Consider the following 15,099-nt stretch of genomic DNA (forward strand, 5'->3'; position numbering starts at 1 on the left):
CCTGCGTCTGGGGGACGTGATGCGTCTAGTGGGCGGGGCCAGTTTGCTTTCCGGTGTATGGCGGTTGCTAGGGAGACCCTGGACAACTGCAGTTGGCGTCTAGTGCCGGGTTACTGACAACACGACAGCAGAGAGGAGCTCGGATTAACCATGGTGAGTGATGCCAGTGACACCGATAATAACGAGAGAAGGGGGGAACGTGTGAGCTAATGTGTATCAAGTGATAGGGGTTTGGACATATCCTCTATGAAGATACTAATAATTGGTCTCCATCTGTATACAGTGGTTAAAGGGCTTCCCTGGTTTGGTATAAATGATAAAGGTTGATTGAATTGAGCCCCTGGTGTGCTTAAAGGAATTGTCTAGGATGCATGCTTTTATTTTAAAGGGACCCTGATAAACATACGTTCCAACCTGGTTCACAGGCTCCCACAGCCTTAGTCTGATGTTATGATCATGCCATAGTGATGTTGTGTCCATAGCAACATGAGATCACGTGACTGCTCGGTAACATCACGTGACCAATGGTTTGTGCTGGACCTATGAGATGTCATTAACCTGATTAACCTGACCAGGACTGAAGAAGAATTTAGAGGGAGGACCGTATTTCCCCAAATTCTGGAAAACATGTTGTAAAAGTATGATGGTCAGGGTGCAGCTGCTGGCCTTGGCTGGGCGGTGGGCCACGCTTGGGCATCCACTCCATTCCATAGAAGATGGTGGTCTGACAGTCCCAGGGACTACGTAGACGGGGTATGTTGATGCATGTCTGTAGAAGAAGCCTGCACTTGTAAAGGGGGCAATTGCTCAGGAGCCCCTACCATTTAAGGGAATGCACTGCATTCATAAAGTCGGTGCTCCCCCACCTGAATCCTGGATGACCACTGCCAGGCTGTGCACACTACAGAGGCGACATTCTTGCAACGACCGAGCCACACGGCTGAAGTGATTGAGTGAGTGTACTAGTGATGAGGTGCTGAGGATAGTAGTACTCACAGTTAAGTTGTCCCCTGGGGCCCGGCGGTGCAGTGATGAGGAAGACAGCACTAAATCCTCCGGGGCACTCTATTGCAGGGAACACCAGGCAGATGGAAGTTGAGGTGCCCTTGATGGTGGTGATGTTTAGGGTGCTTGTGGCGGCTGGGCCCCTGGTTCGTGATGCCAGCACCGAAAGGTGCAAATGTTGAGTGTAGTAGAGGAAATGATGAGGAGTCAGTTGTTATCAAACAGTTGAACATTTACTAAATCAATTGTCTTCAGGTAGTCAGTACAGACACAGTTCATTTGTAGGATATAAGTGATGACTCAGAAATAAGCTCAATTGTATTCCTTTTATCAGGTTTAGGCAATGGTCACTTGAGGAGTTCTCTTTAGGGTTGACACTTTACAGGCAAGACTTCTGTAATTATTCTAAGTCCAAACTATAGCACTCTGGTACTAAATATGCTGTTTTCTACTTATCTTGAGCTATCCAATAAGGGTGTTCCCCTCGCGGCAGGCAAACTCTCTGCGTCATTATTTGCAGGATGCTCTCCTGAAGGATTCAGGTTTTCTGGTTTCCACTATATCCCGGAAGGCTTCTAGTGAATAAGGACAATTCTGCACACTAATTATCCATTCTTGTCCCGGCACTTGGAAAGTTGCTCTCAGGCACTTGTGCTGGTGAGGTCCATAAGCTAGATTCAGCTGTAACCCTCACTAGGCTTGCTTCATATTTAGACATAGACTCACTGTCTGGTGCTTGGCTGCAGTAACTACTCTTGGTTTGTCCTCTCCAGGATTGATCAGGTCCCAGAGGAAAGGAATTGCAGCTACATGGTGGATAAGGCCTGTTTCTCTCCTCCATACACTTGCTTTCCTCCACTCACTAATTACTTCATTCCCTGTTCTTCTCTGCTCTCTCCTCTACTCTACAGGTCTAAGGCCTCTTTCACACTTGCGTTGTTGGGATCCGGCGTGCACTTCCGTTGCCGGAGGTGCCCGCCGGATCCGGAAAAACGCAAGTGTACTGAAAGCATTTGAAGACGGAACCGTCTTCCAAATGCTTTCAGTGTTACTATGGCACCCAGGACGCTATTAAAGTCCTGGGTGCCATAGTAGGAGCGGGGAGCGGGGGAGCGGTATACTTACAGTCCGTGCGGCTCCCGGGGAGCTCCAGAATGACGTCAGAGCGCCCCATGCGCATGGATGACGTGATCCATGTGATCACGTGATCCATGCGCTTGGGGCGCCCTGACGTCACTCTGGAACGCCCCGGGAGCCGCACGGACGGTAAATATACTGCTCCCCCGCTCCCCACTACACTTTACCATGGCTGCCAGGACTTTAGCGTCCCGGCAGCCATGGTAACCATTCTGAAAAAGCTAAACGTCGGGTCCGGCAATGCGCCGAAACGACGTTTAGCTTAAGGCCGGATCCGGATCAATGCCTTTCAATGGGCATTAATTCCGGATCCGGCCTTGCGGCAAGTCTTCAGGATTTTTGGCCGGAGCAAAAAGCGCAGCATGCTGCAGTATTTTCTCCGGCCAAAAAACGTTCCGTTCCGGAACTGAAGACATCCTGATGCATCCTGAACGGATTTCTCTCCATTCAGAATGCATTAGGATAAAACTGATCAGGATTCTTCCGGCATAGAGCCCCGACGACGGAACTCTATGCCGGAAGACAAGAACGCAGGTGTGAAAGAGCCCTTACACACACCCCAAGCTATATAAATGAGTGGTGCCAGCACCACCTAGGGGCGAATGGGTAAAATGACATTGCCAGCCTGATAAATAGGAAATACCATACAATGCAAATAAATACATAACTAGGCAGATGTTTAAAGTGTCCCTTCTACACACATATGTGGGGGACGCTGCACTTCTCTCAGCTCTGAGGAGGGTGCTCCCATATATACAGTGGACTATTATTAGCTCTTAGGAGTCCACTGTTATTATCAGAGTACTTGTCCTTTTCCTTCTACTTTGAGAAACCCCTTTACGATGGTTTTTCCATCACAGAATGTGATTTCATATCAATGGGAAATGCCATCACTTTCTGATCATGTACCCTACTGATCATCAGAATTAACGAGAATCTCATATTACCCTATGGCTCATTTATTATCCAAGTCATGTCTCAAGGCCTGGTTAAAGGGTTGAACAATGACTTATAGGATAGCTGCCTTACATCTGGTGGCATTAGAGGCAGAGCTAAGAGCTCATTTGCATCGTTTTCTTCCCAGAATTCCAGAGGAGCATTGCCTGGCCTATAAGTCTCCTCAAGCTGATTAAAGGGAACCTGTCACCGGAATTTTGGGTATAGAGCTGAGGACATGAGCTGCTAGATGGCCACTAGCACATCCACAATACCCAGTCCCCATAGCTCTGTGTGCTTTTATTGTGTAAAAAAAACTATTTGATCCATATGCAAATTAACCTGAGATGAATCCTGTCCGTGAGATGAGTCACATACAGGACTCATCTTAAGTTAATTTGCATATGTATCAAATCATTTTTTTTACACAATAAAAGCACACAGAGCTATGGGGACTGGGTATTGCGGATGTCAGGGCTCCAGATGGCGACCAAAATGGTCGCCAATGCGACTTAGAATTTACAAATGGCGACAAGACCCACCGCCGCAGCTCTGCTCAATACAGCAGCGCAGGAGGAGTCTCTCCCTCTCCCCTGTGCTGCGGCTGCCGCCGCCTCCGCCAGTAAGAAGAAACGGGAGGAGGAGGGGAGGAGCTGTGGCCACTGCGCCACCAATGAAGAAAACTGACCTGTAATACAAATACAGGAGGCGGGTGCTGGAATCAAATAGCCGACACCCGACCTTTGTGACAGGGAGCTGCGATCAGCTGCAGTTGAGTTAACCCTTCAGGTGCGGTACCTGAGGGGTTAACTGCCGCTGATCGCAGCTCCCTGTCACAAAGGTCGGGTGTCGGCTATTTGATTCCAGCACCCGCCTCCTGTATTTGTATAAGAAACATTGGTGGCACAGTGCCACCCCCCCCCCCCAGTATAATAAACATTGGTGGTACAGTGGGAAGTGCCAATGAGGGTTAAAAAAATAAATAAAAAATAACTCACCTCCTCCAGTTGATCGCGTAGCTGACGGTCTCCTGTTCTTTCTTCAGGACCTGTGGTGACGTCACTGAGCTAATCACATGGTCCATTACCATGGTGATGGATCAAGTGATGTATCATGTGATGAGCACAGTGATGTCACTACAGGTCCTTTGAGACAGGCCCTGAAGAAAGAACAGGAGACGATCAATTGGAGGAGGTGAGTTAATAATTTTTTTATTTTTTAACCCTCATTGGCACTGCCCACTGCGCCACCAATGTTTATTATATTGAGGGGGGGCGCACTGCGCCACCAATGTTTATTATATTGAACTTCTACTTTGCATTCTGTATTCAGAATGCTATTATTTTCCCTTATAACCATGTTATAAGGGAAAATAATACAGTGAATAGACTTTCATCCTAGCAACCATGCGTGTAAATCGCACCGCATCCGCACTTGCTTGCGATTTTCACGCAGCCCCATTAACTTCTATGGGGCCTGCGTTGCGTGAAAAACGCACAACATAGAGCATGCTGCGATTTTCACGCAACGCCCAAGTGATGTGTGAAAATCACCACTCATGTGCACAGCCCCATAGAAATGAATGGGTCCGGATTCAGTGCGGGTGCATTCCGGTATTCTGAATGCCAGATCTGGCACTAATACATTCCTATGGGGAAAAATGCCGGATCCGGCATTCAGGCAAATCTTCAGTTTTTTTCGCCGGAGATAAAACCGTAGCATGCTGCGGTTTTCTCTTTTGCCTGATCAGTCAAAACGACTGAACTGAAGACATCCTGATGCATCCTGAACGGATTACTCTCCATTCAGAATGCATGGGGATATGACGGATCAGTTCTTTTCCGGTATAGGGCCCCTAGGACGGAACTCTATGCCGGAAAAGAAAAACGCTAGTGTGAAAGTACCCTAAAATATTAAGTTTAAATCCCCCTTTCCCAATTTTACATATAAAATATATAAACAATAAATAAATAAACATATTACATAGCGCTGTCCAAACTATTAAATTATTAAAAAATATCTCCTATGCGGTGATCATTCGCCATTTTTTAGTCACCTTGTCACCCCAAAAAATAGCATAGGACTGTTCTATTATGGGCCGAATGTTTCATAAAATGCTTTTTTTTGGTGTTTTTTTTTTTGCGCGGTATTGAGTATCGCAATACTTTTTTATGGTGACGAAAGCGAATCAAAATTTTGGTTTCAAAACAACCCTACGCCGATCTGATCGGCGTAGCGTTGTCACGACACCAAAATTTTGATTTGGTTTCGATTTGGCGACTAGAAATTGGATTTGGCTCCTAAATTTTTCAGTTCAGGAGCCAATGGCTACTAGGTATTTTTTTTAGTCTGGAGCACTGGATATGCTAGCGGCCATCTAGCAACCCATGTCCTCAGCTCTATACACAAAATCCCGGTGACAGGTTCCCTTTAAGGCACTTTCTCCCCAAGGAGAGAGAGAGTACCCCCCAAATCCTGACTTGGGCCTCTCACCCAGTTAAGCCAATACTCTCTGCTCTGCACTGATGAGAGGCAATCACCCTGTAACAGCTATCTGCAGATGAGGTGCTGGCTTATTTATTATCCAAGTCATGTCTCGAGGCCTGTTTAAGGGGTCGAACATTAACATAAGGGATCATTTGCATTACTTTCTTCCCATACTACCCTAATAATTGAGATAGTGGCAATTTAAATTCAGGCATCTAACATTTACATATTCTGAATCTATCTGGGAGATGTATCAAAACTAATGAGAATGCAACTTTTTTAAAGGGTTTCTACCACCAGAAATACTGTTATGTAGCTGACTGACAGTAGTGATGCGCCAATGTCCGCACTACATAACAGTATGTTTTTTTTACCTTTCTCCCTGCAGCCGTTCTGATAAAATAAGGACTTTTATTATATGCTAATGAGCCTCTAGGTGCTATGTGGGCGTAAAATCAGCACCTAGAGGCTCCGTCTACTCACCCATTATCCCGCCCAGGTCCCCTGTTCTGCCCGTCCCGCTCCTCTTGATTGATGGCACGGTCCGCCGCATCGCTGCCAAATCCCGCGCCTGAGCCGTTCACTTCTGTATTCGGCAAAGTCGCAGTGAGTGAATGATGCGCTCCTGGTGCCGGATTCCTCACTGCGCCTGCGCCGACTACGTCACAGTGAGGAAGCCGGCATCACTGCACCTGTGCAGAATACAGAAGTGAACGGCGCAGGCGCGGGATTTAGTGAGCGATGCTGCGAACTGTGACATCAATGAAGAGGAGCGGGGCGGGCAGAACAGGGGACCTGGGCGGGATAAAGGGTGAGTGGACGGAGCCTCTAGGTGCTGATTTTACGCCCACATAGCACCTAGAGGCTCATTAGCATATAATAAAAGTCCTTATTCTATCAGAACGGTTGCAGGGAGAAAGGTAAAAAAACATACTGTTATGTAATGCTGACATTGGCGCATCGCTCATGTTAGTCAGCTACATAACGGTATTTCTGGTGGTAGAAACCCTTTAACCCGTTCCCACTCCATGCCTTAAATGTATGGCACAGCATGCTGAACATGAACACACTATGCCATACATTTATGCCAGATCAATGGCTCCAGAACTGAGCTGCCGCCATTAGCGGATGTCAACAGTAACATAGAGTTGACTATTGCACTGTGTTGTCCCAGCGAACAGACCATTGTATGTTCAAGTTCCCTTAATATAAAAAAAAAAAAATCCTGTTAAAAAAAAAAAAAAAAAAAAAAATCTTTTTACCGGATCTACTTATTTCTAATTGGCTAAAAAATGAAAAAAATAAAATCAACTACACATAATTGGTACCATCGCTTCTGTAATGACCGGATCATGTTACTCTTCCTACGAGGTAGATGGCGTAAAAAAAGAAAAAGAAATAAAAAAAACATGGTGGAATTGCCATTTTTTCCACTCCCCTCCTAAAAAAATGGTTTTAAAAATGATCAAAAAGTCATGTATACTCCAAAATGGTACCAATAAAAACTACAGCCCTTCCTGCAAAAATAAGCCCTCTCATAGCTGCCTAGACAGAAAAATAAAATTTTTTATTTAAAAAAGTGATTTTTATGATGCAAAAGTAGTAAAACATAAAATAAAAGTAGACGCATCTAGGTTTTACAGGAGGAAAATAAGAAAACAATTTTTTCGTTAGACTTCAGATCAGACCATCAATCAATGTTAATAAGACCCCAATCTGGCCTCAGCTCAGACCCCCAGTGTTAAAGGTGTTGTCTCATCATGGACAATGGAGGCATATCGTTAGGATATGCCTCCATTGTCTTATAGATGCGGGTCCCACAGCTGGGACCCACACCTATATCGAGAACGGAGCCCCGCAAGTGAAGGAGGGCGCACTGCGCATGCGCAGCCGCTCTCCATTCATTTTCTATGGGGCCGGTGAAAATAGCCGAGCACTGGCTTGGCTATTTCCGTCGGCCCCATAGAAATGAATAGGAGCGGGGGCTGCGCATGTGCGGTATGGTCCCATTCACTTCTATGGGGAGCCAGCTGAGTGCTGATATCCTCACGCTGTGCGCAGGTCACAACACAGCGTGAGGACCCCTGCAGGAGAAGACCAGGGAGCGGTGATTACAGAGCTGCATTCACCGCTCCCTGGTCCTCCTGTAATAATGGAAGCACTGATTAGTATTCGCCCCATAAAACGCACTGACATTTTCCTCCCATTTTGGGGGGGAAAATGTGCGTCTAAGGCTTCATGCACACGACCGTTGTGTGCATCCGCGTCCGTTCCGTCATTTTTCACAGTTTAGCGGAGGTCCCATTCGTTTCTATGGAGCTGAGAAAAAAAACTGATAGTCCTCCGTTTTTTCTCCGCGTCCGTGATTCCAGTCCGTCCAAAAAATATAACCTGTCCTATTCTTGTCAATGGAAAACGGAGGACGGACCCTTTCAAGTCAATGGGTCCGTCAAAAAAACGGATGCACAACTAGTAAGTCATCCGTGTCCGTGTCCGCGTCCGTGTCTGTTTTTTTCTACAAGACCTTGGTGCAATAAAATGACACTTTTCATCAACCTTCCTTTTTTTTCCCCTGTCAGACAAAAAAAAGGAAGACACAAGGAAACACAACTGAAGCAAAATCGGACACGGACCACTGAAGCCAAATCACTGACAGTGAAAAAAACACTGTCGTGTGTATGAGGCCTTATAGGGTGAAAAATACAGTATAATAATTTGGTATTGCCATGTTTGTATTTACCTGCAGAATAAATATCATACACCCATATTTTTTGCCCTAAAAGACCACCCCCCCGAGTGGGGGCAAAATGTCAGTGTGTCTTATGGGGCGAATACTAATGAGCACTTCAATTATAGAAGCGCTCAATAGTACAGGAGGACCGGGAAGTGGTGAATGCAGCGCACCCCGGGCTCTGTACTCACCGCTTCCTGGTCTTGGCCGCTCGCTGTGCTGTGACTGCGTACATCTTGAGAAAAACGGCACTCTGTGACCTCACGCTGTGCGCGTCTGGTCACAGCGCAGCGTTCAGTAAGTTGATTTTTTTTATTTTATTTGCGCCGAGCATGGAGTTCTGATCTGAGGTCTGGGGGTCATTCACATTGGGGATCTGATCTGAGGTCTGAATGGGGGGGGTCTTATTCATATTGGGGCTCCTATCTGAGGTCTGTGGGTCATTCATATTGGGGCTCTTATCTGAGGTCTGAATTAGGGTCTTATTAACATTGCGGTCTGATTGGGGCTCTGAGCTGAGGTCTAATGAAATATATTTTTTTCTTATTCTCCTCCTCTCAAACCTACATGCGTCTTATAGAAAAATACAGTATATTAGATGGTGAACCCCATAAAATCTATAAAAAAATATTTTTTTTTACCAACAAAAGCTACAGCTTCTCCCCGAAAGATGAGACCTCTTTCTTCTCACACTACCCTAATAATTGACATAGTAGCAATTTAAATTCAGGCATCTAACGGTTATATATTCTGAATCTATCTGGGATATGTATCAAAACTGGGGAAAATGCAACTTTTTTACCCCTTCACACTCTATACGGTAAATGTATGGCACAGAAAGCTGAACATTAATGCACCATGCCATACATTTATGCCAGAGCAATGGCTCCAGAACTGAGCCGCCGCCATTAGCAGCGGGTGTCAACAGTAACCTACAGCTGACACCCTGCTGCAATGGCTAAGTTTGGTCCCAGCTGTTTGACCCCTTAAATGTCCCAGTTTATAGCGACCGCTGCACCTAAGGAGGTCACAGAGCAAAGGAGTGCCCTTTCTCCCTCATAGAGCCCCTCTCTGGTTTTGTATGGTTGCTTTGGTAGCTAGAGGCCTTGCATGTACGGAATCTTGTCAGGCCCCGCCAGAGGTATGTTCACGTTCCCTTAATATTTAAAAGTTAAAAAAATTGCTTTTTCCCCCGTTTATGCTTATTTCTAATTGGTTAAAAAAAAAAAAAAAAAACTACAAATAAAACCTAGATGGGCAGGTGCGTCTTATAGAAAAATACAGTATACTGGATGGTGAACCCCATAAAGAATAAAAATAAAAAACTATTTTTGGGGGTCAAATATACCCCCAAATGGTACTAATAAAATCTACAGTTTGTCCCCCAAAGATGAGACCTCAAACAGCTCATTCAAATAAAAATTAGAACTGTAATGGGTCTCCACTGTACTGTTACCTCAGAGGTGCTGCAAGTTCTATGTAGCGCCCAAACCCAATCCAATAAAATCTGGGTTTCAAAAGCCAAATGGTGCTCCTTTCCTTCTTAGCCCTGCTGTGTGCCGAAACATTTTTGAGGTGCATTTTATTCTGTTAACCCTTGTTAAAATGAGAATTTTTAAAATAAAATTACATATTGTTTATATGTAATTTTTTATTTTCATTCCCTTATTGTAATAAATTTTATGAAACACCTGTGGGGTCAAAATGCTCACTGCACACCTATATTCCTTGAGAGGTGTGGTTTCCAAAATGGGGCCTTTTGGGGGTGTTTCTTATATTTTAGCACCTCAAGGCCTCCGCAAATTGAAATGGTGTCTGAGAAACATACTAAAAAATGAGGGCACCAAAATTCACAAAGTGCTTCTGCAGTTCTGAGGCCAGTAATAAATGTGTAGTTTTGGTTTCATTTTATCACCTGCTTTGTTTCAAAAATGGGTTAAAATTGAAAATGTGCAAAAAAGGGAATTTTATTTCACCTCGTTTATTCCTGTGGGGTGATTTATAGAAGGTTTCTAATATATACACTAGGCCACTTCAGAGTTGAATCGGTCCCCAAAAAAAAATAGGATTTGAAAGTTTTCTTGAAAATTTGTAAAATTGCTGCTAAATTTATTGGCCTTTTAACCTCTCCAAAAATAACAGTACAATTAAACAATGATGCCAACATAATTAGACATATGGTAAGTATTAATTATTAACTATTTTGTGAGCTATGACTGTGTCTTAACCCCATCCCGACATTTGTCGTACATGTACGGCGGATGTAGAGGCTTTAAAGATGGCACTCGCTCCCAAGTTCCTGCTGTTTCACATAGCAGACATCCGCGACTAATGTGCGCGATCAGCGGTAATGCCAATCGTGGACATTTAACCCCACAGATGCCATGGTCAAATGTGACCACAGCATCTGAGAGGCCGAAAACCCAGAAGCGTGCTTGGTGGGCAGGAATGCCTCCCTCAGGCGGAGATCAGGGAAGGCGTTCCATGTCAGTAATAAGCCACAGCCTGTGCTAGGCCTTTATGCTCATTACTTATATATTACAATTCAGGCCAGCAGGTGGCAGCACTGAATTCTATATGGAGAAAATTCCATTACTCTATTCAAATTGTAATCTGATGATTGCATGATGGGGTCAACTTGGAGACCTAAAAAAAAAAAAAAAAAATAAACGTGAAAAAAAAGTGAAAAAAAATACAAAGATACAAATCAGCCCCTTTCCCCAAAATCAAAATTGTTAATTTAAAAAAAATTAACATCATAGGCATCGCTGCATGCGAAAACGCCCATACTATTAAAATATAATAAAAACTTATCTCATACGATGAATGGCGTAACGAAAAGAAAAATGGTCGATTTGCCATTTTTTTTTTATCACTTTACCACCAAAAGGGTATTAACAAAAACTACAGATTGTCCTGCAAAAAATTCGCCCCCTCACACATGAAATGTTATGGGGGTCAGATTATGGCGATAAGAATTTTTTTTTTTCGCAGCAATCTTACTGACCTGGAGAAGGAAGAGCACAAGTCAGTTTTGCCACATAGTGAATGCCATAAAAACAAGACCCATAAAACTGTCAGAATTGCATATTTTTTTTCCAATTCCACCCAATTTGAAATTTTTATTCAGCTTCCCACTACATTCTATACAATATTAAATGGTGCCATTAGAAGGTACAATTGTTTCCCGCAAAGCACAAGTCTTCAATTGGCTATGTGAATGGTAAAATAAAGGCAACCTAGGCAGCCGCCTAGGGCGCAATTTAGCAGGGGGCGCCGGCCCCGTGCGGTTTTAAAAAAAAAAAAGCGTTGGTTAAGTGGCGGCCGGGCCGGTCCTGCTGCAAGTTTTTTTTTTAAAGTACGGCGGCGGGCCCTCCACTGCATCGGGCAGCTGCGCACTGCTCGGGCTGTCGCGTCTATGATTGTGCACCGCCCGGGCGCAGCCTGAAGAGAGGGACTGACAGAAGGGAAGCGGCTCTAATGTAGCGTGGCCGAGCTCTGTTCGGTCCGCGGTACAGGAGCTTTTGTTTCCTGTACCCGGCTGGACTGACAGGAAGTGCTCACTTTGTGGAAATGAGAGTGACATGGGAGTGGGGGGGGGGGGGGGTGGAAATGAGAGTGACATGGGAGTGGGGGGGGGGTGGAAATGAGAGTGACAAGGGAGGGAGGGGGGGGGGAGAAGAGAGTGACAAGGGAGGGAGGGGGGGAGAGAAGAGAGTGACAAGGGAGGGAGGGGGGGAGAGAAGAGAGTGACAAGGGAGGGAGGGGGGGGGAGAGAAGAGAGTGACAAGGGAGGGAGGGGGGGGAGAGAAGAGAGTGACAAGGGAGGGAGGGGGGGGGAGAGAAGAGAGTGACAAGGGAGGGAGGGGGGGGAGAGAAGAGAGTGACAAGGGAGGGAGGGGGGGGAGAGAAGAGAGTGACAAGGGAGGGAGGGGGGGGGAGAGAAGAGAGTGACAAGGGAGGGAGGGGGGGGGGGAGAAGAGAGTGACAAGGGAGGGAGGGGGGGGAGAGAAGAGAGTGACAAGGGAGGGAGGGGGGGAGAGAAGAGAGTGACAAGGGAGGGAGGGGGGGAGAGAAGAGAGTGACAAGGGAGGGAGGGGGGGAGAGAAGAGAGTGACAAGGGAGGGAGGGGGGGAGAGAAGAGAGTGACAAGGGAGGGAGGGGGGGAGAGAAGAGAGTGACAAGGGAGGGAGGGGGGGGAGAGAAGAGAGTGACAAGGGAGGGAGGGGGGGAGAGAAGAGAGTGACAAGGGAGGGAGGGGGGAGAGAAGAGAGTGACAAGGGAGGGAGGGGGGAGAGAAGAGAGTGACAAGGGAGGGAGGGGGGGAGAGAAGAGAGTGACAAGGGAGGGAGGGGGGGAGAGAAGAGAGTGACAAGGGAGGGAGGGGGGGAGAGAAGAGAGTGACAAGGGAGGGAGGGGGGGGATAGAAGAGAGTGACAAGGGAGGGAGGGGGGGGATAGAAGAGAGTGACAAGGGAGGGAGGGGGGGAGAGAAGAGAGTGACAAGGGAGGGAGAGAAGAGAGTGACAAGGGAGGGAGGGGGGGAGAGAAGAGAGTGATAAGGGAGGGGGGGGGGAGAAGAGAGTGACAAGGGAGGGGGGGGAGAGAAGAGAGTGACAAGGGAGGGAGGGGGGGAGAGAAGAGAGTGACAAGGGAGGGAGGGGGGAGAGAAGAGAGTGACAAGGGAGGTGTAACAGTCCTACAGGCTCACCTGAGTCAGAGGACCGCTGGCTGGAGGTAGGAGTGGAGCCCAGTGGCAAGGACCGCAGGCAGGTAGTAGGTGCAGGAAGTCTGGCAGAGGCGTAGTCGGTAGGCAGGCGGTGGGTCAGGGCAGGCGGCAGTAAGCGTGGTCAGACAATCCGGATGGCAACGGTGGTAGCAGTTCAGTAGGTAGGGACAAGCAGAAGAGTAGTCGGTAGGCAGGCGGTGGGTCAGGGCAGGCGGCAGTAAGCGTAGTCAGACAATCCGGATGGCAACGGTGGTAGCAGTTCAGTAGGTAGGGACAAGCAGAAGAGTAGTCGGTAGGCAATTCCTGGTCAGCAGTGGACTTCCAGTTGTAGCAAGAGCAGCAGATGAGGAGAAGCTTGATCAAGGCTCAGGAGCTCAATAATCAGCAAGCTAGAGTGCAAGGGGCTGGACTTATATAGGGAAGTACCAGGTGTGGGGAATCAAGGGTGATGAGCAAGGCTTGGCAAGACTGAGGTTACATAATAGGTTTCAGGGAGTAATGTCCAGAGAGGACGGTAACCTAGTAAGCAGGGCTACCGCCTGGGATGTGGCTGGTCACGGGTTCGAATCCCGACAGTACTCCCCCCCTTCCAAGGTGACCTCCAGGCACCGCAGGGGCAGGCTTACCGGGGTGCCGTTGGTGGAACTCTTTTACCAGTCTGGGGGCGTGGACATTTTCTTCTGGCTCCCAGGAGTTATCCTCGGGAGGGTAACCCTCCCACCCAATTAGGTATTGTAGTCTTCCCCGGTGGATCCTGGAGTCGAGGATCTTTGCGACAACGTATTCTTCTTCACCCTGTACCCTCACGGGTGGTGGAGGGGGCGAGTGGCGGCCTGTGAAGGTGTTCTCCACGTATGGCTTGAGGAGTGAGCAATGGAAGACAGGGTGCACCCTAATGGAGTCCGGAAGGTCGAGCCGGAACGTGACCTCGTTGATTTGTTCGGTGACCCGAAACGGACCCATGTAACTTTGGGCCAACTTTTTGGAGGGGACCTTCAATCTGAGGTTCCTGGTGGACAGCCACACCTTGTCTCCCACATGGAAGCCCGGGGTGGGTTTGCGACGTCTGTCTGCTCCCTGTTTAAAACGCCTCTGGGCGAGCTGGAGGTTGTCTATAATGTTCTTTTGTGCCTCCTGTAGGGTTGTTAGGCGTTCGGCCACTGCTGGGAGGGTGGAGGCGACGGGCAGGTGGGAAATGAACACCGGGTGCGAGCCTGTGTTAGCAAAGAAAGGGCTGTGCTTGGTTGAGCTATGCTCAGCATTGTTGTAGGCGAACTCAGCCGTGGGGAGATGGTCAAGCCAGTCATCCTGCAGGTGGGAGCTGAAACAGCGTAGGTACTGCTCTAGGGTCTGATTAGTTCTCTCAGTCTGCCCGTTTGACTGAGGGTGGAAAGCGGAGGATAGGTTCACTTTAACCCCGAGTGCCAGGCAGAAGTTCTTCCAGAACTTTGAGGCAAATTGTACGCCTCGGTCGGAGACCACGTCGTCCGGGATCCCATGCAGCCTGAAGACCTCTCTGAGAATTAGATCGGCCGTCTGTTTGGCGGTGGGTATGCCTTTGTAGGGGATGAAATGGGCCATCTTGGTGAGACGGTCGACCACGACCAGGATAGTGTTCATCCCTTTTGAAGGAGGAAGGTCTACCACAAAGTCCATGGAGATCGAGCCCCAGGGGCGGGAGGGAATAGGGAGGGGTTGTAACAGACCCACAGGGGAGGAACGAAGAGTCTTATTGCGGGCACAGACCGCGCACGAGGAGATGTACCTCTTGATGTCCTCCTTGTATGTTGGCCACCAGAAGGAGCGGGAGAGAAGCTCCTGGGTCTTTCTTATGCCAAAATGGCCGGCCAGCTTGGAGTCATGGTTGAATTTGAGCACTTCGAGCCGTGCGATTTCTGGTACATATAGTTGTAGGTCCTGATGAAACCAATGACCGTTCTTAAACGTAAGGCTGATATTCCTTGTGGGGTGGGCGAGGAAGGGGTCATTTTCGTATCCTTCTTTGATTGTGCCCAGGAGTTCTTTAGAGTAGGTGGCCCCTACGACCCTTCTCTCGGGTAAGATGTTATTTTGGC

The 15,099-nt window shown here is 47.5% G+C and overlaps 1 protein-coding gene across 1 annotated transcript in view; it reads left to right on the top strand.

Moving 5' to 3' along the window:
* The first annotated feature begins 36 nt into the window (after positions 1–36).
* The window catches only part of NME7 (NME/NM23 family member 7), a 238,446-nt gene continuing 223,383 nt past the window's right edge, over positions 37–15,099 (top strand). The window contains exon 1 of the mRNA XM_040423843.1: positions 37–153. Coding sequence (XP_040279777.1) covers positions 151–153 — 3 coding nt within the window. The 5' untranslated portion in view covers positions 37–150. The remainder of the gene's footprint in view (positions 154–15,099) is intronic.

Source organism: Bufo bufo, chromosome 3 (genome assembly GCF_905171765.1).
Source record: "Bufo bufo chromosome 3, aBufBuf1.1, whole genome shotgun sequence".
NCBI classification, from domain to species: Eukaryota; Metazoa; Chordata; class Amphibia; order Anura; family Bufonidae; genus Bufo; species Bufo bufo.